Raw genomic sequence first — 22,139 nt, forward strand, 5'->3', positions numbered from 1 at the left:
AGATTATATAAGCATGTTCACCACGACTTTCTCATCCTGGTTTTAGTTGAGGTCGGCCTGATGCCACGAGCCTGCTTCCGTATTTATTCCTCTCACGCGCTCTTTTCGCGGAGACCACCATTTTACGTACGGAACTCATTGATCCAACTACAAGCCTGGGATCGCAATTCCTCAGGTCTTAACGCTACCTCGAGTAAGCCCGACCAAAGTCAGTGAGCGAACTAAGTGAGGGTTTTGAGAAACCATCCCCAGTGCTGCGAGACCCAGCCACTACTTCGGGTTCGGGGACCCCAGGAGGTAAACCACGAACGTCCACGCCCATCTATTTTGGGAAGTCTGAGACTCCGGGAACTATCAAAGGATGGCGGCCCGCGGCTTCACTTCCCATTCCACAACGGAAGCCCCGCAGTGTGGTTAGGCAGGCACAAGATCCTTCCGCGCTGCACAGACGTGGATTGCCCGGGAGCGAGCCCAGACCGCGGGCCACACCTCTTCCGGGAGACCCCGCACAGACAGGAAGTGGGTAGCTCCCTCAAAACCCATTCGCCATAGCTTAGAACCAGCTGTGCTCTCCGCTTTGTGGAGCAGGGACAACGCCCGCTGGCTAAGCATGAAGGCGGCTTCGGTGGTGACATCTACGGCGGCGGCGGCGGCAGCGGCGGCGGCGGCTGCTGCTGCGATGGAGCCGGGCCCCTCTGTGTCCCCGGGGCCTTCGCGCTCCTTCAAAGAGGAGCTGCTGTGCGCGGTCTGCTACGACCCGTTCCACGACGCGGTGACGCTCCGCTGCGGCCACAACTTCTGCCGCCGGTGTGTGACCAGCTGTTGGGAGGTGCAGACGACGCCCTCGTGCCCGGTGTGCAAGGAACGAGCGGTTCCCGGGGAGCTGCGCACCAACCACACGCTCAACAACCTGGTGGAGACCCTGCTGCGGGAGGAGGCCGAGGGCGCGCGCTGGACCGGTCGCCGGTCCCCGCGCCCCTGTCGCGCTCACCGCGCCCCGCTTACACTCTTCTGCTTAGAGGACAAGGAGCTGCTGTGCTGCGCCTGCCAGGCCGACGCCCGGCACCAGGAGCACCGCGTGCAGCCCATCAAGGACACTGCTCAGGACTTCCGGGTGAGCATCGCGCCAGCCCACCCTGGGACCTCGGGACTGCCCCTCCCCCTCCCCCGGGCCCAGCCACCTTTTTGTTCCCCTTCCAGGCCCCTCTGGACAATGCCGGAATGGTACCATCCTCAGGCATTCGGGCTTGGTATGATCGGTTTAGAAGTGGAGGCCAGGCCCTAGCTCCCTCCGGTTCTGAGCCCTGGAGATTTCCCCAGCCCAGTGGGGCCGCACAGGTTTCTGAGCCATAGGACAGGCCTGTGGTGCTCGCCCGCTGCCTTACTCCGATTACTCTTTTAGCGTCCAAATATCTGGAGTTCCAGTGGCTATAATTAAACCAAGAGCAGCTGACACAGCAAAACTAGCGTGGGGAAGGGTGGGTGTCAGTGCTGCAGGAGATCAAGCTCGGGCTTCATACGTTCCAGGCAAGTACTTTGCAACGCAACTACACCCCCCCCAACCTAATTTTGGTTTTGAGCCAAGCTCTTAAATTAGCCAGGCTGGCCTTGAGAGTGGCTCTCTGCTTGCCTTAGCCTTGTGAGTGGCTGAGATACAGGCCCATGACTCTAGGCCCAGTGAGAAGTCTTTGTTCTAAAACAGAAAAAAAATTTTTTTAAGTAAATAGGGTCAGACATTTTCGAAAACATTTGACCTAATCGCTTAGAATGCATGCTCCATTGCTTTCCAAAGCACTTATACTGACGGATCAACTGACTTTTTAAAGGGGTTTCTGAAATGTCCATATTACTCTGGCAGTGTCTTGTAACTTTTGTTTAGCTACTGATGGACTGAAACAACTGAATTTGTTTCAGCAGCTACTAGTACATGGGTCAGACCCACAGTTGGGAGGGCCCAGGTTAGCTGCCAGAGGCACTGCAGGAGCCCACCGTGCCTGATCTTCAGACACCCTTTCCAGGCTTTGTGAGATGTCTTTATTGAGAATCAGCCCGGTTGATTGCAGTTCCATACAGAGTAGAAGGGGTCAGGTGGATGCCATCCACATGCATGTTGCTCCAGTCACATTTGCTCAGCTGTGGCCCATAGCATTCTTGTTCCCACTTCCACCAGCAGAATTACTAGATCCTTATTTGGCATAGCTGAAGTAGGCAGTGTGGAGACTTGGGTCCTGATTTGAATTTCCTGGGGCTGGCAGAGGTACAGATTAGCATGGGTGGTGTCCCCAGAATGAGTGGGGATCAAGCCTCAACCAAAGACTTGTGAGCTACGGAACAGGGAACATGGGCCCGGAGGCATTCTTTTGTTCTTGTACTGGGAGGTCTCGGGTCACTGAGGAGATCAGTGTTAATATTCCCACTCTCAGGAAGCTTATGGAAAATATGTGAAGGATATAGAGGCATTAACTAGGTGAAGCAGATGTTGCAGCATGTAGAAGGTTCTAGGAGAGAGAGCATTAGACACCAGGTGAAGCCAGGAGGCCCAAGTCTTATCCTTCATTTTAGAATGGTGATGTGGGGCCAGAAGGTACTCAACGTGAGTCTAAGAGCAGGGAGCTAGTCTGAAAGATCCCAGGAGAGCACAAGCTGTGTGCTCAGACAGATGTGCTACAGCCCATTCATTTATTCGTTTGTGAAATAAACACTGAGGACCCTTTGTATGCCACACTCTGTTCTAGGTGTTACGGCTGCTTTAAGTCCATAAGACCACCTCTCTGTCGTAGTTAATTTCACCTTGAAACAGCCTAGGGTCATCTGAGGGAATTTCAGTTGAGGGACTACCCAGAAGGGAGGGATCAGCCAGTCTGAGAGATTGTCTAGATTGGTGATTGGTGTGGGAGCCTGGGTGGTATAAGAAAGCTAACTGAACACGAGGCTTGGAGTGACTCAGAAAGCAGCATACCTCCATGATTTCCACAGTTTCTGCATTAGTTCTTGCTTGATTTCCTGCCCTGACATCTCGTGGCGATGGAGTATGATCTGGAAGTATAAACTGGAATAAACTCTTCCCTGTTAGTTTTGGTTATCATGGTAACAGAAAGCAAACCTAGAACACTGTTTCTGGAAGTTGACATTTCAGAGGAGTGGGTGAGGCAGTTGGAGATGAGCATGGCTCTGTGTGGTTGGATATGGGTGTGGGTTGAGGGAGCATGGGAAGACCTACCACAAGGTAAGAGTGGGGAGACAGCTAGACTAAGCGTGGCCCTGCTGGGTACCCTCAGGGACCCCCAGAGGTGTGTGCTTAGAAGAAAGATCCCTTTGGCTACCATGTGATAATCCAGCAGCAATCATCTTTGAGGACTTACTTACTCTGTGTTAGATCCTCTTAAGTATTAACAAAACTTAATGTCCACAGAAACCCTGAAGCTGTGTGATGGTCAATCTTGACTGTGACAGTAAAGTACAACTCCTTGAGTGTCTGAAGGTGTTCCAAGAATGAGACCCTGACCCTGTCAGTGAGTGAGTCCTTTCACAGGTTCATCATTTGATGGCCTCATTGGTAGGTGGTAAGTTAGGAGGTGGGGCCCAGTTGGAGGAAGGCAGTTTGTGGGATGTGTCCTTGCGGGCTGTATCTTGTATCCACTTTCTCTGCTTCTTGGCCACCTCTGCTCAGCCACCCCCCACACCTGTGATGGACCAAACTGATAATTCTGAAACTGAGCAAAATGAAGGAATCTTCCCTTTGGTTGTTGTGTTAGGTTTGTGGGTCACAGCCCTGGAGAAGTAATGAAGGCCGTGTGTTGGTGTTTTTATTACTGCTGCTGGGCAGATCAATTCATAAGACACTGAGGGGGATGTTAGTGAGCTGGGACTTTGTCCTAACACAGTGGGACCTGGTGGAAGATTTTAGATAATCAGAGCTCAAGAAAGAACCTGAGTGCTCAGGGGAACCTTAGAAAGTCCTCAGGTATGGTGTCCTCAGGTTTGGATAGAGTACACTTTTCTTTTATGTATGGGGAGGGGGTAGGTGACAACTTTTCCTTGATCTCTTTCTGCCTTTACATTTTAAGACCAGGCCTCTCACTGGTTCTGGAGCTCATTGATTCATCTACGTTTGTAGGCCCTTGAACTCCAGGGATCTAGTGCTGGCATTACAGATGTGAGCCACAGCCCTGTAAAAGTAATAAAGGCCATGTGTGTTAGCTTTTTTATTACTGCTGCAGGGCAGATCCAGTCTTTAACTCCAGTTCCACTGGCTGCTCTTCCAGAGGGCCTGAGTTCTGTTCCCAGTACCTACATGGTATCTCACAGCAGTCTGTAACTCCAGTTCCAAGGGATCTGACATCCTCTCTGACCTCTGGGTACCAGGCACACATGTGGTTCACAGACATACATGGAGGCAAAACACCCACACGTGTAAAATAAAAATCTTTAAAAGGAGAGCAATGGTATTAGGCACATGTTTAAGTGCCTTCCTTAAACTTGTGTGTGTGTGTGTGTGTGTGTTAGTGTGTGTGTGTTAGAATTGGTTTATTTTTAAATATTAGACAGAATGTTAGAGAGATGGGTTAGTTCATACTTGCTGAGTGCTTGGCTCAAGTTCATATTCCCAGAACCCACATGAAAGTATGATCACATGATTACCTGATTCCTTTTTTTGGGGTGGGAGGGGTGGAGACACAGGACATTGACCTACGTCTAGATTCAGTGAGAGACTTTATCTCAAGGTTATGGTGGATCAAGGCTCAGGGGACATTGAGGAAGAGTCAGGTGATCAGGGAGTTTGCTGTGTCTCCTGGTAATGTCAGAAGTGACACCCATAAAATCTTACCAACATGACTGCCTAAACATGAGCTGAGAAAGCACATATATTCACACCAAATGGATGTTCCAAAATGGATGGGAGAAAGACCACTAAGCCTCAACCCTACACAAAGAACTACAGGCAACATAAACAGAGGGGGAGATATAGTCTTCCCCAGGGAAGAGCACACCATACCAAATGTTCTGCAATGAAAAACACATACACAAGCAACATTACCTACTGAGCAGATTGTATTTAGGGATATATGTGTATATAAATATATATTCATGTGATGAAAATTTTAAAAAGCTATGAATTGAAAGCAAATGAGGGTTTAGAGAAAGGAAAGGGAAGGGAGAAATGATGTTAATTTTACAACCTCAAAAATAAAAGAAAAATGACAGATTATGGTGGGGAGTGATTGAATGGGACACCTTCCTATGGACACACACATGCCATATATTTTTAAGATTCTTTAAAAAAATTATTTATGTATACAGTGCTTTGCCTGCATGTCAGCCTGCATACTAGAAAGGGGGCACCAATCTCATTATAGATGGTTGTGAGCCACCATGTGGTTGTTGGGAATTGAACTCAGGACCTCTGGAAGGACAACCAGTGCTCTTAACCTCTGAGCCATCTCTCCAGCCCTAAAATGTTTTAAGTACAAAGAACTAGTTGGGTGTGATTGCTTGCGCCTGTGATCCCACCACTTGGCAGAAGGATCACCATGTGTTTGAGAACAATTTGGCTACATAGTGAGCCAACCTGTGCACTAGTGTAAGACCTTGTCTCAGATAATGCAACAAATAGAAAAATTCGTGAGTTTGCTGATGAAGGCATTTCCTGTGGTCCCAGCACCATTAAAGGAAAAGGTGGTGTATGGAGGTGTGTTTAGGGGAGATCTCCTTTGAATATTTTGCCTCTTGAAATGACTGGAACCATTTATATTGTTAACCCTGTTCAGACTTGCTGTAGATAAGTCCAGTTTGGGGAGTTCCAGAAAGGCCAGTGGCCAAGCCATCTTGATGGTATCCCCACAGCTCTGGGGTTCTAGGAGCAGTCATAGGCTGGAGCTGGCTGACCAGAACTGCTGAGCCTTGCTTTCCATCTGCACCATTGTTCTTCAGTGTTGGGTTCGAGGACTGAGGCAGGACACATGCAGTTCAGGGTTGGAGCTGTACCCAGCTTCCAGCTGTGCCTACAGCCTTTGGAGCAGATTGACTTCCCTGGCTTGTGGTTGGACTCCACAGCGGAACTCCAGCTGTGAACAGGTGTGTTAGTTCTCCTGCCTGGCTTCTAGTGCTAACGTATCTCTGTATTCCCCACATTAGGCCAAGTGTAAGAACATGGAGCACGTGCTTCGAGAGAAAGCCAAGGCTTTTTGGGCCCTGCGGCGTACCTATGAGGCCATTGCCAAGCACAATGAGGTGAGTCAATCCTACCATGGTTAACTTGAAATGTAGGTGTCATTAAATAAACACTTATACCAAACAGCTGTTCCTGTCCTCCTTTAACTCTGGAGCTACAGAGGTACCCTGATCGTTATCTCTAAGGGTTCCTCGTGTCACACCTAGAGCCTTGAGTTGCTTTGCTGAAAGTAGTCACCAGCCGGGGCAGCCCAAACCCTGGCTTCTGAACTTGAGGGCTTCTTCCTGCTCTGCTGCAGGTGCAGACGACTTGGCTGGAAGGCCGCATCCGGTATGAGTTTGACAAGCTCCGCGATTTCCTGAGGGTGGAGGAACAAGCCACCTTGGGTGCCATGAAGGAAGAGAGCAGAAAGAAGCACCTGCTGGTTGAGGAGAAGATGAAACAGCTGGCAGAACAGACTGAGGCACTGGCTCGAGAGATTGAGCGTCTACAGATGGAAATAAAGGAAGATGACATGACCTTCCTCATGGTAAGAGGCTCAGTGTCTGAACTGAGGAACAAGGTCAGGGGCCAGCAGCTCAGACTATCAGCCCCGTTCAACAGGACCTCATTGGCATGGCTTGTGCCAGAGCAGTGGCTTGGCAGCTCTGAATATCCTCCCGCCACCGCCACCATTCTTTACTAAGTCTTGCTTCTGTTTTTGTTAGTTGGTGCTTTCTCTCTCCCCCTAAATGAAATAGTTTTTTAAAATTGTGTAATTTAAATTTTTAAAACGTCTATTACATTTTATTTCTTGTAGACAGGTGTCTTAGGGTTTCTATGGCTGTGAAGAGACACCATGACCATGGCAGTTCTTATAAAGGGAAGCATTTCATTGGGGCTGGCTTATAGTTCAGAGGTTTAGTTCATTGTCAGCATGGCAGCAGACATGGTGCTGGAAAAGTAGCTGTATCTGGATTGTCAGACAGCAGGAAGAGAGAAAGTGACCCACTGGATCTGATTTGAGTATCTGTGACATCAAAGGAAGAACTCAAAGGCCCAACAAGGACACTTCTCTAATAGTGACACTCTGTATGGGTCTGTGGGGGCCATTTTCATTCAAACTACCACAATAGGTACACATTGCAAAGTGGTTTTATGGAAGTCAGAGAGCAACTTAAACAGTCTTCTTTTACTCTGGGTCCCAGAGATCAAACAAGTCCTTATGCTTGGCAGCAAGCTCCTTACCCTGCTGAGCCATTTAACTGGCCCTGATTATGTTTATCTTAGTACTTTTTCTTTTCTCCCCTGTCTCTCTCCTCTTCCTACCCCCACCTCCTTCCCTTCCTTTGCAGTGATGGCTCCATAGCCTAGGTTTTGTGTATAACAACTACTCTTACTGAGGCACATGCCCAGCCCTTTTTCTTTTCTTTCTTTGTTTTGTTTTTTGGGGGGGTGGGGGTGGGGATAAGATCTCCCTCTGCCTTCTTTCTCTCTTGTTAAAGAAAGAGTGAGCCGGGCCTTGGTGGCGCACGCCTTTAATCCCAGCACTTGGGAGGCAGAGGCAGGCAGATCTCAGAGTTCGAGGCCAGCCTGGTCTCCAGAGCAAGTGCTAGGATAGGCTCCAAAGCCACACAGAGAAACCCTGTCTTGAAAAATCAAAAAAAAAAAAAAAAAAAAAAAAAAAGAAAGAAAGAAAGAAAAGAAAGAGTGGTTCCAGGCTGAGGAGATGGTTCAGTAAAGTACTTAAGTACTTAACCTTCCGAGCTTGAGGATCCAAGTTGACCCCTGGAACCACATAAAATCAGCTGAGCATGGTAGCTCACTGGGGATTCCAGTGCTGGCTTGGTAGAGACAGGTAGATCCCTGGAGCTCCCTGGGCAGCCAGCATAAACAGCTTGGTGAGGTCCAGGGCAGTAAAAGACATTATGTCAAGAACAACGCACCTGTGGAATGAGCTGAGATTGACGTCTTAACTCCATAAGCACATGTACTTGAGTGTCTGGACCTACACATACACGAGCGCGTGCACACATACACATACACACTTCCTTTGAAACATTTTCGCCAGGTGGTGGTGGTGCACACCTTTAATCCCAGCACTAGAGAGGCAGAAGTAGGCAAGTGTCTGTGAGTTCGAGGCCAGCCTGGTCTACAGAGTGTGTTCCATTCCACGATAGGCTTCAGGGCTACACAGAGAAACCCTGTCTCAAAACAAAACAACAAAAAAAAAACACTCAAAATCATTTTCTTCTTGTATTGGCTTTGTCCTTCCTTGCAGAGAAGTTTCTGTGGCTTGAAAGCTACTTTGTAAATTAGTGCTAGCGGCAGGGTGGTCTCTGTGCTTCCAGCACAGTAAGTCACATCTCTGGAGAGTCTTTGCAGTAGTGTGAGAGGAGACACTGGCATTTCCATGTTCAGTGGCCTCACATTTGAAGCCTTGACCAGGATGTCCTGTACCCAGAATGCTCTGGGAGAGAACAGAAGTCACGTGATGGTTTCCAAAAGCTGTGTTCCTTACTGACCTTTCTTGGGAAACTGGATGTGCTGTCACCTTGCCCTGTACTCACTGTTTCCAGGAGGAATGGTTCTGATGTAGAAGGTGGGGGGTGGAGAGGGGGGTTCTGTCTGCAAACACCAGAGCCAACAGAGCAGTTGTGGGAGGCAAGAACATAGTTCCATAAGCCGATGTTGGTTCAAACCTTGGGAGTCTGACCCCAAATATTTTATTTTAGGCATATTTAAGCACAGCACAATTTGGAACTTTCCTGGTGATAATTAACTCAATCCTGTGTACACAATGAAGCATAAAGTAAGCTAAATAACAATCAAATGTGACTACATCGAAATTCTTTATAAAGTACACATGACACCTTTCATAAAGATGAGTTCTATAGATTGACTACAGTGACACCTCACTGTAAAGATGATTCTATTGACTGAGAAAAGAAGCGTATGATAAGGATCTGGTGTGGTTTCCCATCACACAGATAGTGCAAAAGTCTCCTAGCTATTAGCCACGTCCACAGAAGATTGAGGAACAACCCTGCATGTTTAACATTCCAGGTTCCCCTAGTGCTTATCTATGAGCACAAAGACCTCTACAAGAAGTGACTTGATTTGTGACCATGAGAGGGAGGGGGGAAGAAAGGAATTCATTCTCTCCATGTAGAGCTAGCTGGCCAAGAGCTTGCTATAAAGACCATGCTGGCCTACCTGTTCCTCCTGCGTGCTGAAATTAAAGTTGTGGGACACCTCACCTGGCTTCTTTTAACTTTTTTGTTTTTAATTTGTTTTAAGATAGGATCTTGTTATGTTGCCAATGCTGACTTTAAATTCCTTATATCAAGTGATCCCAGGACCCTCAGCCTTTAGAGTTCCAGGAGCTGAGGTGTATGCTTATACTCCTGGTTTAATGGTTGTCTGTGTACATAGTAGTGTAGCCATCATGACAGTCTATTTTAGAACATGTTGTCATGCCCAAGTAGAACATGTTCTTCAGCTGCCCCACAGCCCCTGGAAACCACTGGTCTTTTTATATGGATTTGCCCATCCTGAATATTGCACATAAATGGAATTTTCATATACACAAACATGCCCATGTACACCTGTCACAAAAGTATGTTTTGAAGCTTCACCCATGCATCTACCAGGACTTTGTTCCTTTTGATGAACAAATGATTTCCCTTATACATTGTGTTTTACCTGCTATTCATCCATTGATACTCATTTGAGTTATTTCTTTTGGCTTTTATGGTGAATGGGACTCCAAATATGTATGTTTGTGGACATGTTTTTACTTCTGGGTGTGTACCCAAGAGCAGATTTGTGGGTTATTTGATAATTCTAATTAACCCACTTAAGGGCTGCTAGGCAGTTTTCCAAAGTAGCCATACTATTTTGTGTCCCCATCAGCTGAGTATGAGAGTCAAGTTTCTATACCTCTTAGCCACTTCTTTTTCTTTCCGTAGGCTTCCTTATGAATGAGGTATTGTCTCATTGTGCTTGCGATGGGCATTCTCCAGAAAACTAATGACATAGGCATCTTCTCATTCTTGTGCCCCTGGGTCATTGGTAGCTCTTCCCTAAGGTGCTTGTTTAATTTCATTACAGTTCCCTCCCTCCCTTCCCTCCCTCCCTCCCTCTCTTCCTTCCTTCCTTCCCTCTTTCCTCCCTTATTTTTATTTTCCCAGGGTTTCTCTGTGTAGTCCTAGCTATCCTGGAACTCACTCTGTAAACCAGGCTGGCCTCTAACTCAGATCCTCCTACCTTACCTTTGCCTCCTGAGTGCTTGGACTAAAGGTGTGTGCCACCATGTTCAGCTATACAGTTTCAGTAGGGTTGTCTTTGATTTTTTCACTGTTTAGATATGAGAGTTTCTTATATGCCCCAGTATAAGTCTTTTCTCAGTCTTAGCTCTATCTATATTTAAATCTTAGACATATTTTAAGTTAATATTTTAAAAATCTGATAACAAAGCAGAGTCTGTTGCTGTTTGGTTGTACCCACACCATTTGCAGAGAAGACAGTTGTATCAGCTGACCTTGGTTCCCTGTAGAAACTTAGACATAGTGAGCGTGAGACTTTCTATCTAGGCTGTCAGTTCTGTCCTTGTTAGTCCCACCACTTTCATCACAGTGGCTTGTGTAGCAAGTTTGAAAGTGGGGAGTATGAATCCTCCAATTTGGTTGTTTTTCAAGGTTGCTATTCGGGTATTTCCTGAAACTCCATATGAATTTTAGGATCAGTTCTAAGTTTGGCCCTGGGCCTCATGTACAGTGAGCAGGGTCTCCCTCTGCTGCATCCTCACCCTGGTACCTGGGATTTCCAAGGGGTGACATTGAATCTGAGATGAGATCTACATGGGGAGTGTGACATCTGAATGAAGCCAGGTCTGTTCATCCGTGAGTGTGGGCGCTTGGCAACTCTTCAGAAATTTCCTGCATTTTCTTATTCTGTTTCTTTTTTTTCTCTCCCCCAGAAACACAAGAGCCGAAAACGCCGGTAAGTTGTGGAGCCTGGTGGAAGGTGGGGATGGCAGACAGAAAGCCAGGGCTGCCTGTCCAGTAGCTGACAGGCCAGGCAGCTATTGTATCCAGCTGGGTGGGATCCAAAGGGAGTGGTAGAGGCCAGCCAAGGGGAGCTCTTTAAAGGCATTCCAGTTCTGGTTGGCATGGAGGCAGAGAGTTGTTTCGGGACATAGAGGGCCGCTGGTCTGCACAGGGATTTACAGAACCAAGCACATGACTTGGGTTTCTCAGTTATCAGTAGGCCTAGTTTTTGCCTGGCTTCTTTCCTCCGAGAGCCTTGGCTTACACTGTTGTGGGTGGATGCTGGTTGGGCTCTCCGGATGGATAAGGAAGAGTTGTGTCCTTTCAGAAGATGGGAGTGAGTGCTCTGGGCTGTGATGATTTCCCAGTCTCTGCAAGCTCTCAGATGAAGGCCAGTCGATACTGGCTCTTTGGATTCAAGTACTGCTAAGGCCCTTCCAGCTTAGACCTCTCATGAGCGGGCTTAAGTGTGGTTTCTATCCATGAGGATGGCAGCTAGGTTGAAGAACCCATTGTGTCTCCCAGTTGTTCAGGATTGAACCTTCCTGCGGAGGACTTGTAGCAGCCAAGTGGGCTCCTTGCTCAATCCAGGTTTGCCTTGGGACAGATGACCACAAAGCTTAGGTGTGAGTCAAGGGAAGCAGTCCTGCTGTCTTGTTTGTAGTAGACTGCTTGACCCCAGCTCCAGCCGATGCCTAGCCTTCCCTTTCCAGGCTCTTTTGCACAGTGGAGCCAGCTCCTCTCCAGCCTGGCTTGCTGATGGATGCGTGCAAGTATCTGGATTCCCTGCAGTACCGTGTCTGGAAGAAGATGCTTGGATCTGTTGAATCAGGTAAGGACATGCCCCAAGGTGCTCCAGCCAAATGGAGACTATCCTGTGCTGCAGAGAACTGGCCAAGCTTCTTAGCTGTTTTCCTTACAGTCCCTTCCAGGCATGCCCAAGGCCCCTGGTCTTCCTTCCTCTGCCACACTTCAGAGAGGCTTGTACTCCTTTCTATATTCATAACTCTAACATTCATGATGGAAGACCTCAGTCTAGGTCACCTCCCCCAGGGTCACTCTGACTCTGTCCTGCCAGCATGCCCTGATTTCATGCCTAGAAATGGCAGTAGCCAGGGGGAATGTTACTTTGATTCTTTTACTTAGAGTCTCTTGCCTGTGTTATTCATTACACAGGAGCACAAATTGGTTTAAAGACCAAAGTCTATTCTGACAGATTTGGAGGCTAAAAGCTCATTGCTAAGAAATGGGCAAAACCATGTCCGTCAGATCTGTGGGAAGACCCTTAGATTCTGGTATTTGCTGGCATTGCTTGGGTGTCCTTGGCTTGTGACTGACAAAACTGGCTTCTGCCTTGGCTGGTCACGTAACATTTCTTTCTCTAGTGTCTGTATCTCTAATCCATTCCTAAACATCCTGAGATACTGGGGCTTGGGACTTAGACATATCTTTGGGGGGGGGGGGTTGATCAATACTACCCCAGCAGCCCAGGGCAGTTCCCTGTATGTATTGGAGCAGGTAGGACCTCAGCCAGTCTGCTGGAAGAAGGGTGTTCAATTTGCTGACTTTTCCCTTCTCTCTCTGTCTCCAGTGCCCTTCAGCTTGGATCCCAATACAGCTGCTGGCTGGCTCAAAGTGGCTGATGACCTCACGAGTGTCATCAACCATGGCTACCGTGTGCAGGTGGAGAATCCAGAGCGCTTCTCCTCAGCACCCTGCCTGCTGGGCTCTCAGGTTTTCTCGAAGGGCTCCCACTCTTGGGAGGTGGATGTGGGTGGCCTGCCAAGCTGGCGAGTGGGTGTGGTGAGGGTGCAGGCACATGCACAGGCACAGGCTCAGGCTGATGTAGGTGGTGAAGGCCACTCACATAGCTGCTACCACGATACTCGTTCGGGCTTCTGGTACCTATGCCGCACACAGGGTGTGGACGGAGACCACTGCATGACTTCAGACACAGCCACAGCCCCTCTGGTCCAGGCTATGCCCCGCCGCCTGCGTGTGGAGCTGGAGTGTGAGGAGGGTGAGCTGTCCTTCTATGACTCTGAGCGTCACTGCCACCTGTATACCTTCCATGCCCACTTTGGGGAAGTGAGGCCCTACTTCTATCTGGGGTCTTCTAGGGGTGACGGTCCCCCAGAGCCTCTGCGTATCTGCCATCTGCGTGTCTCCATCAAGGAAGAGCTGGACATCTGAGCTGTCAGAGTCTACTGGACACTGGGCTGGGGACCTGTTTTGTTTCAACATCTTGTGGTAGCTCACTATTGACACTCACACAGCATCCTGTATCTTGTCTTGTCTTTTCTCTAACTCCACGGCCTCTTATGCCTTTATTTTTGGTCCCTTTTCTGCCCACCCAAAGTTGAGAGCCATCCAGGAGATGCTTGGTGAGCCTGGACACTATTTAGAGTCACAGCACCTTCGGGATGTGGGTTTTCTGATTTCCTTTGTCCTTCTAGAATTGCTGGTGAAGATGTTTTTTTGTAGAATGGGCATTTTAAAAATGTAGGTGTGACTATTTTTAGAGATGATCAGGTCAGTCTATCAGAGATGCTTCTTGTTGACTCAGTTTGTCATTTATATTTCCCAGACAGAGAGCCTTGTCAGGCCACACAGGAAGTCCCAGGATTAATTATGTGGGTAAAGCCTTCACCCAGGCTTTCCTCCCCACTGTTGGATAAGCAAGGCAGTGGCCAGCCTAACTGGACCATGTGGCTATTGGCAGTTGGTCTGAGGCCCAGGAGTTCCCCTGTTTGTCCAACCCTGACTGAGATGGTTAGGACAGGAAAGCCCTGGCCTGCTCTGTGGGAACTTTGTAGGGTGTGGGGCTCTCTGGAGTACAACTCAGAGTTAGTGGATGTCACAGGAAAGGCAGCATTTGGCAGTGGCTAAGGATTGACCAGTTACAAGTCAGTGGCATAGAGGCTGAAGCAACAGAATGCAGTAAGAAGACAGCTGATGCTGGCTGGGCAGGAACCTGAGCTCTGTTTCTCATTCTGAGTGGCATAGAATTGACCCTGATTGGGCAATTCGTACTTTGAAAGTTTCCTTTGAAAACGTCCAAGTTTCTAGAACACTTTAAAAAAAAAAAATGACCTGTTTTTGTGCTCTCTCTCTCTGTCTGTTCTCTCTCTCTCTCTCTCTCTCTCTCTCTCTCTCTCTCTCTCTCTCTCTCAGCCTCAATTTCTGTGTCTGTGAATTAATAGTGGTCTTGGAAATCATGGGAGAAGTTCTGAGAAGGGGCCTCTGTTTCATTTAGGAACTGAGAAGTCCCAGATTACAGCCTGCCACCTATGGGGATGGGAGAGTCCTGGCCCTCTGCCCTTGTCTTCATTGGCTTCAGTCCACTTGTTCTTGCTCTGCTCTCTGTGAGGTTTCACTCCAACTTCTCCTTTGTGTATACCTGCACATTTTCTTTCTCAGTCATGCCTATAGATGGAGTCTAATTGCTGGCCACCAAGTCCCCAGTGGTATTATAAGGAGAAATATCTTCCCAGTTTATGCACTGTCATAATCAGGGACACATTACTGACCTAGGACCTGGCATCCCAGTTTTAGCCTGCACCCCTCATTACATAAGCCTGAAGTTTTAAACCATGCCACTCACCCACTAATTGGCTATAAATGGGTCATATGCATTGCTTATCTGACAAGTGGGGCCTCAAAGAAACACTATAGTGCAGGCCAGGGTGGGATTAGGGACAGCATTGGCAGATGCTTGGGCACTTTGGGATCCAAGTAGGTGTGAAAGGAAATGCCCTTGGTGTGGTGCGTTCAGTTTCTATGTAAGAAACTTTCTCTGAAATTAACTGTTACAATGAGCTTTTTATTTTCATTTTTTTTTAAGTAGGGTAATTTCAGTGATGTAGACTCTTTTAGAAAAATTTTATTTGACTCACAACTGACAATGTTTTCTTTCAGTGCTTTTGTAAACACAAATTCCTATTGTAACTTGTACCTGACCTGATGCTTTCCATTGTAAGATTTCATAGTGTGCAGTGAATGTACTGTTTAGTTTGTTAGTTGGTGGACATTTGGCTTGTTGCAGCTTTTTTAGCTATTATGAGTACAGCTGCTATAAAATTTGTGTGCAAGTTTTGTGTGGACATGTCTTTTTTTTTTGTATTCTCTGTCATATACCTTGGAGTCTGTTTTCCAGGTCAGGTGGTAATTATATTAAACCCTTTGAGGACTTGCCAAACTGTTTCTGATAGAGCTGTACCATTTTCTACTCCCACCGGCAGCAGGTGAGGGCTAGTTTGTAACACGCTCTTGCCAACACTGCTGCCCTCTACCTTAGCTGTCCTGGTGAGGATGCAGTTTGTCTCGTTTGCCATCCCTGACGGCTGAGAGTGGAACATCTTTTCTCATGTTTGCTGTGTATCTACTTAAGAGACTTCAAAGCCTTTACCCATTGGGTTGTCTATCCTTTTATTATGAAATTTTATGAGTTTGTTATGCATTCTAGATAAAAATTAATCTGTCAGATACATTACTTATAAAAACTTTCCTCCTATTCACTGAGTTGTCTTTTTACTGTCTTTAACAAAATTGTTTAGGTCCTGGAGAGATGGCTCAGTGATTAAGAGCACTTGATCTTTCAGAGGGCCTGAATTCAATTCCCAGCACCCATATTGAGTGGCTCACAACCACTTGTAATTCCAGCTTTAGTGGATCTGACACCAGGTACCTACGTGCATGTGTGCACGTACCCCCATACAGATTTACATAAACAAGTAATCTTAACACTTTTTATGTATTTGTGTATGCATGTGTCTGTGGACAAGTGCCTATAGAGGCCAGCAGAGGACATCAGGTCCCCTGGAGCTAGTTACAAGTGGTTGTGAGCTGCGATGTGGGTGCTGGGAAATGAACTTTGTTCTTTAGAAGAGCAGTGAGTGCTCTTAACTGCTGAGCCACCTCTCCAGCCCCCTCGTACAGTCTTAGTGATGTCCAGCGCATTTTCTTTTTCCCTTTCTTGCATATCCTCAGGTCTTGGGCATTGCCCTGAAGCATATACAGCACAAGACCTATAGTTTGGCTCAGGAGTGGGACAGTTGTGCTGTTGACAGGCCCTTGTCCTCTTTCATACCTTCATTATTGCTAAAGGTGGCACCTGTTCAGTCTGCCCTTTTGAATTCATCCTGTATGCTTCCTAGAGGAGCTATCCTTCCATGTCCTCTTGGTGGTTCCATACCCAAACCTGGGTCAATTTCTCCAGTGCTGTGTTCAGAGGGCCAATTGCCTGGCCCTGCCTTCATAACTAAGGTTTCCTGACTCGATTCCTGCTGGGTGAAACTTGGCACCCTTCAGACATGCCACCTGGTACACACAGGGCCATTTTCATCACAGCAACCTGACAAGACTGGGTCTTTGGGGGCAATGCCTGCTCCTCATCTGTAGCAATGGAGAGCATCCCAGCTCCTCAGTGCAGTGTCACTTGGAGGGTCTGTGGGACTCAGTCTTGACAGTGGAGCTTCTGCAAACCAGGGGACAGGAGGACCCCTTCCTAGGTCATCCTTGAGTATACAGTGGCTGTTTTTACCTTGCTCCCTCTTGCTTCTGGAGGGTGGAATTTCAACAGAATATGGTCTTTGGTTCAATATCAGAACAATAGAAGTCTATGACTCTGGCCAGCAATGAGACAGGGCTAGGATTTGTTTATTTGAGACAGTGTCACTCAGGCCTCATGTTTAGCCCTGGCTGGCCTGGAACATGCTGTGTGGACCAGGATGACCTCACAAGAGGTGGCCCTGCATCTGCCTCCCAAGAGCTGGGATTAGTGTGCAACCACACCCAACTCAAGATTTATTTTTTATTTTTTTAAAGATTTATTTTATTATGGATACAGCATTCTGTCTGCATGTATGCCTGCAGGCCAGAAGAGGGCACCAGATCTCATTATAGATGGTTGTGAGCCGCCATGTGATTGCTGGGAATTGAACTCAGGACCTCTGGAAGAGCAGCCAGTGCTCTTAACCTCTGAGCTGTCTCTCAGCCCCTCAAGATATTTTAAAAGATTTATCTGTATTGTTTATGTTTGTATGTATGTGCCTGCAGGGGCCAGAAGAGGGTGTTAGGTCTCTTGAGGCTGGAGTTGCAGGTATTCGTCAGCTGCCTAACATCAGCCCAGGGTCTGAACTCCATTCCCCTAGAACAACAAGTGCTCTTAGTCACAGAATGATTTCCAACCCTGAATGAGTTTTCTGAACACCTTAAGAACATAACAAGCTCTCCCAGCATTCTCTTATCCCTTAGCCTACATCATCTCCATGACCTGGAGCTCCCTTGCCTGCCACTGTGACTTGCCCATATTGCTGGTTTCTGTGATGAATGTAGGAGCCACATAACCAACCACCTGTCCAATTCTAGATCCAGGGATGTCATTGGGCCCACCAGTTGGCTATAGCATGGGTTATACAGTTGGGCACCACTGTTGGGTGGCCTAAGGAGATGAGCAATTAATTCATCCCAGATAGGGCACATACTCCAGAGACACCTGCTGGACCAGTCACTTCATTGAGGTTACCTCCAGATGCATGAGTACCTTCAAGGCAGCTGTACAGCTTAAAGCCTGCCCCAGTGTGGCCAAAAGGCTCAAAAGCTGCATTGCTGGAGCTTCCTGAACAGCTTGTTAGCAGGCCCAGTAAAGAATGTCCTCCCCAGTCATAGTACTTATGCCACCTTGGGGAGAGGGACTATGATTCTTGGTTCTTGAACTTAACTGGGTCTTGAAAGATTCAGTTTAAAAAAAAAAAATTTTAAAGTTACATGTACTTACTATGGGTGCGTGCTACAGCACCTGTATGGAGGCCAGAGGACAACTTGGGGTTCTATTACCATGTGGGTCCTGGGGATCAAACTCAGATTTGTCAGCAAGTGCCCTTACCCACTGAGCTGTCTGACCACCCCCTCCTGTGAGAGCTTTATGAGAAGCCCAGCCAGCACCTTCTAGAAGGAAGCATTTCAACTTGTGGGAAATGGCCATTCCACAACCACATAAGGATGTTTCTGTCAAAGATGGGCCACATCTGAAAGTCCTGAAGATTATAAATGGACTAAAAATGTGTCTGTCCAGATGTCTACTGGGTATCCATTCCTCAGAAACCATCTACTTTTTTGTGGCTTCTCTCACTTGCCTGGAACTCACCAAGTTGGTGGCTAGTGAGCTCCTGAGATCCACCCATTTCTGCCTACCCAGTTCCGAACATATGCCACTGTGCCCAGCTTTTTATGTGGGTTCTGGAGATCAAGCCTGCGTTACGCAGACAGCAAGCACTTTACTGGTGGAACACCTCCCCAGCCCAGCACTGGTAAGTTCTAGCACTCTCTGGTGTTCTCCCTATGCCTTTCCAATGCTTGACACATGGCTGCTGTATCAACAGTTGCCTACAGGATCGGCACAGTGACAGGTGTGTGGAGAGGCAGCAGCAGTCTGTTGCAGCATCTAGGGGTGTAGTAGATAGCATCTACTTTTGTGTATGGTGCACACAAACATCTCTTGAGGATACCCCTCAGCTTGTGACCCCATTACGAAGCAATATGTGGCTTGTCTAGATGCAGTCATGCACTGTGGGTTGGAAATTATGTCCTCAAAAGCCCCATAAAACAGGCCATCAAGCTTGTGGTGGTGCACACCTTTAAACCCAGCACTCAGGAGGCAGAGGCAGGCAGGTCTGAATTCAAGGCCAGCCTGGTCTACAGAGTGAGTTCTAGGACAGCAGGAGCTATATGGAGAAACTTTGTCTCAAAATGGAAAGGACACACTTCCCCACCCCCGGGCCAAAAAAAAAAAAGAAAAGAAAAGAAAAAAGAAAACACAAATTTCTCAAGTTTTGAGTATTTGATTAGATGATGTTCATGTGGCTGTAACTCCAAAGGTACAGAATGTGCTAGGACAGTCTCTCAGTGCGATTATCCTAGGCAATCCATAGTATCAATTTTCTCCGTAGTCTATCCAGAAATTTTGCACATGGCACATACTCTATTGATGAGTATTTTCTGTATGCACATAACACATACCATAACTGAAGAGCACATTGTCCTGTCCTGTGTCTCTAAGCAGCCAGACTAGGAGCAGGAAAGATAAAATGAAGAATAGTCTTTCTCTGTAGAAAAGGCTGGTCCTGTGTGGTTTCATGCAAAGTTCAATTGTTAGATCTCTTTGTGCTTCTTGCTTAAATAACATACCTTAGAGCTTTAAAACAAAAAGAAAAGGCTAAAGCCCTCTAAACCAGAGACCTTAAGAAATGTGTTTCTATTCCAGTCCTCACAAAGGAGTCTAGTAGTCCAGAGACTTTGATGTGAAATTGGGATGGACAACCTGGGTTCAGATTCTACCTCACCTTGGGAGAGTGACTTCTTGCCTTAGTTTCGTCAAGTGAAAAAGAGGTAGTATTTCTCCACCCCTAGTGCTGATGGGGATTGTGAGGCGGTGAGGCAGTGTGTGTGTGTCTGTGTGTGTGTGTCTGTGTGCGCACGCGCTGCATGCTCACGTGCAGCCCAGGAGGCAGCCTCTGGTGCCATTCCTTAGAAGCTGTCCATCTCCATTTGGGGGATAAAGTCTCATTGGGACCTGGGGCTTACGGATTATCCTGGCTGGTCAGTAGGCCCCAGGAATCTGCCTGTCTCTCCCTTCTGGACACTGGGATTAGCTCACCACCAAGCCTCAATTTTTAATGTGTGTGCTGGAGATTGATTTCAGGTCTTCATGCTTGTGTGACAAATGTTTGAACAACTGAGCAATCTACCCAGCCCCTGGGTATGAGATTTAAGGTGAATATGTGTATAGTACTAAAGAGTTTGGTGCACATTTAGCATCGAACTTACCATTATTTCACTTGGCTGCAGCCGTGATGTCAGGTAAGCTTGGACACTTGTAATATTTTTTTGTCAGATAATTTCCAGTGCATATGCCTTGTGATTCATAGTTGTCACTAGCACAAATCTGTGTCTTTGCTGTGGAAGGGACTGTTGATTCAAAAACCTGGGTGTGGTACTCCCCGGAGGGTTTGGTTTTTGTTCTAGCCCAGAGGGAGCAGAGCTTAAGATTCTGCGTATGTCATTTCTGCAGTGGCTCATGAGTGCATGAGCTGAACAGTAATACCAGATGCTGCCTCCTGCCCACTGAGGGAGATGCTTTATGGTAGTGAATCTGTTTGGATCTGACAAAGACCATTGTTAATTGAGGAGAGATGCTGAGACCACAGTCTCCCCTCCAGGTTTGAGGAGAAAGCCTTTGCTCTTACCCCCCAACCACACAGCAGGGTTGAGATGGTTCAATACTGACAGAGACTGATGGCCCAGGGCACAGGGAAGACTTCCTGCCATTTGGCCTTGTTTGTGGTTGTCACTTGGGTGGGTCTCTTCTGCCAGAGAACAGGCTGAGGAATTTGGGAGATGAGGTCTCCATGGAAACTGGGCTGGCTGGTATTTGCATAATTCAGTTTGGAGAACAGACAGTCTGGGAACAATGGGGACCCAGAAGAACATGAGGGTACATAAGGAAAGAGGCTGGGCGTGGAACCAGGCTCCACCTCATCCCTTTTACAGGGGTATATTTGACTCTGTACCCTCCCAGTTCTCAGAGCCTGTGGCAGCATGGACCCCTCCCATCCCCCACTCCTCACCCCCCCTCCCCGAAAAGGCAAGTGGAACATGAACAACAAGAACCCAAAGCATGGCACAGTCGTTGGCACAGGCTACCCTTCCTTAAACACTAATAAGCTAGGACAATTAAAACAATGTAAGCTGTTTGATGTTCTAGCCCCCACCTCTCAAAATGTCTGTTAGCTACAGCTAAGTGAAGCCTCAGATAAGGGAGACCTTGGGTGTCTCTTTAGAAGGCACTGAAGCACCCTGATGCAGCTTTGTGTCCTCGGTAAGTGGGAACAGAGGAAGCCAGTGACATGGGGCACGATGTCAGCTTGACACCGATAGAAGAGACCTCCAGAAGATCAGGGAAACTGAGAAAGAAATGTGGGAGGCAACTTCAGTAGCATGGCCAGAAGGAGGGAGAGGAACCAAATACAGGAGAAAGTGGAGAGCAGAAAATGCAAATTTCATTAAAATCCACAAAGAGCTTGGAACTAAAAACAGATATGTGTTAGGTTTTAACCACAAATTACTGAGGTGCCTATTTAATACAACAAAGTGGGCCTGGCCACCAGGTTCTCCCTACAAACCCTCAGTCCCTGCCTGTTACTGGGCCCTCCTGGCTTGCATACCTCACCTGCTACCCTGAACTATTTCAGCCCAGGGGCTGGGCTGCAATTCAGTGTATAATTCAAGCATTTTAGTTACCCACTCTTTTTGTACCTGTTGCATCTGATTTCTCTGCCCTCTCCCTTCCCCTCCCACCTCTCCTCACAGGGCTCATGGACATGTCCACCCTGGACTCTCCCGGGTGTCCCTGCCTCTGGCTATGCTATCCTTCTATCTACAATAAACCCTCCCCTCCACTATACCATACCTAGGAGCAGTCATCTTTCTTTTCCTTTTTATTTTTTTTCATTCATTATTTAAGTTTCTTATCACATTCCAACTTTTGAATTATAGGTCACAAAACAAATTTTACCATTTAGAACAGCACTGCAAAAGAATAACAACAATAAAATTATTTTCAAAGAAGTGACAGGAATAAAAATGAATGCAAACTAGTCTGGTTTACCAGAGGGCAAATACCAGAAAACAAGTATGAATGTTGTCAAGGTTCTGAATCACCTGGAATTGTTTAAATCATATGTTTATCTCCTGATCGTGTGTATACATGTGCCTGCCTCAACACTTGTGGAGGTCAGAGGACAACTCCCAGGAGTCAGTTCTCCCCCTCCCTCCCTCCCCCCTTTTTTTCAAGACAGGGTTTCTTCACATAACAGCTCTGGCTGTCCTGGAACTTGCCATGCCCAGCCTCTCCTGCTACCCTTTGGGACCCGCAGATG

General features: G+C 47.3%; 1 protein-coding gene across 2 annotated transcripts; it reads left to right on the forward strand.

Annotated features, from left to right (window-relative positions):
• Nucleotides 1–488: 488 nt before the first annotated feature.
• On the forward strand, nucleotides 489–15,719 carry Trim35 (tripartite motif containing 35). 2 transcript variants are annotated; one of them, XM_027390283.2, is made up of 6 exons: nucleotides 497–1,114; nucleotides 6,136–6,231; nucleotides 6,471–6,701; nucleotides 11,133–11,155; nucleotides 11,916–12,034; nucleotides 12,794–15,719. In XM_027390283.2, the coding sequence occupies exons 1-6, from the start codon at nucleotides 611–613 to the stop codon at nucleotides 13,393–13,395; spliced, it is 1,575 nt and encodes a 524-aa protein (XP_027246084.1). In that variant the 5' UTR covers nucleotides 497–610; the 3' UTR covers nucleotides 13,396–15,719. The 2 variants fall into 2 exon arrangements, with proteins under 2 accessions (XP_027246085.1, XP_027246084.1); XM_027390284.2 differs by lacking the exons at nucleotides 11,133–11,155; nucleotides 12,794–15,719 and having other exon boundaries at nucleotides 489–1,114; nucleotides 11,916–12,029.
• Nucleotides 15,720–22,139: the final 6,420 nt, after the last annotated feature.

This window comes from Cricetulus griseus (assembly GCF_003668045.3).
Source record: "Cricetulus griseus strain 17A/GY chromosome 1 unlocalized genomic scaffold, alternate assembly CriGri-PICRH-1.0 chr1_1, whole genome shotgun sequence".
Taxonomy (NCBI): Eukaryota; Metazoa; Chordata; class Mammalia; order Rodentia; family Cricetidae; genus Cricetulus; species Cricetulus griseus.

What these genes read in the sequence shown, in the direction of transcription:
- Trim35 (XM_027390283.2), top strand. Translation starts at nt 611, where the DNA reads ATGAAGGCGGCTTCGGTGGTGACATCTACGGCGGCGGCGGCGGCAGCG. An exon ending in ATGACATGACCTTCCTCATG is followed by an intron (nt 6,702 to 11,132) that starts GTAAGAGGCTCA and finishes TCTCTCCCCCAG; the next exon opens with AAACACAAGAGCCGAAAACG. An exon ending in GCTTGGATCTGTTGAATCAG is followed by an intron (nt 12,035 to 12,793) that starts GTAAGGACATGC and finishes CTCTGTCTCCAG; the next exon opens with TGCCCTTCAGCTTGGATCCC.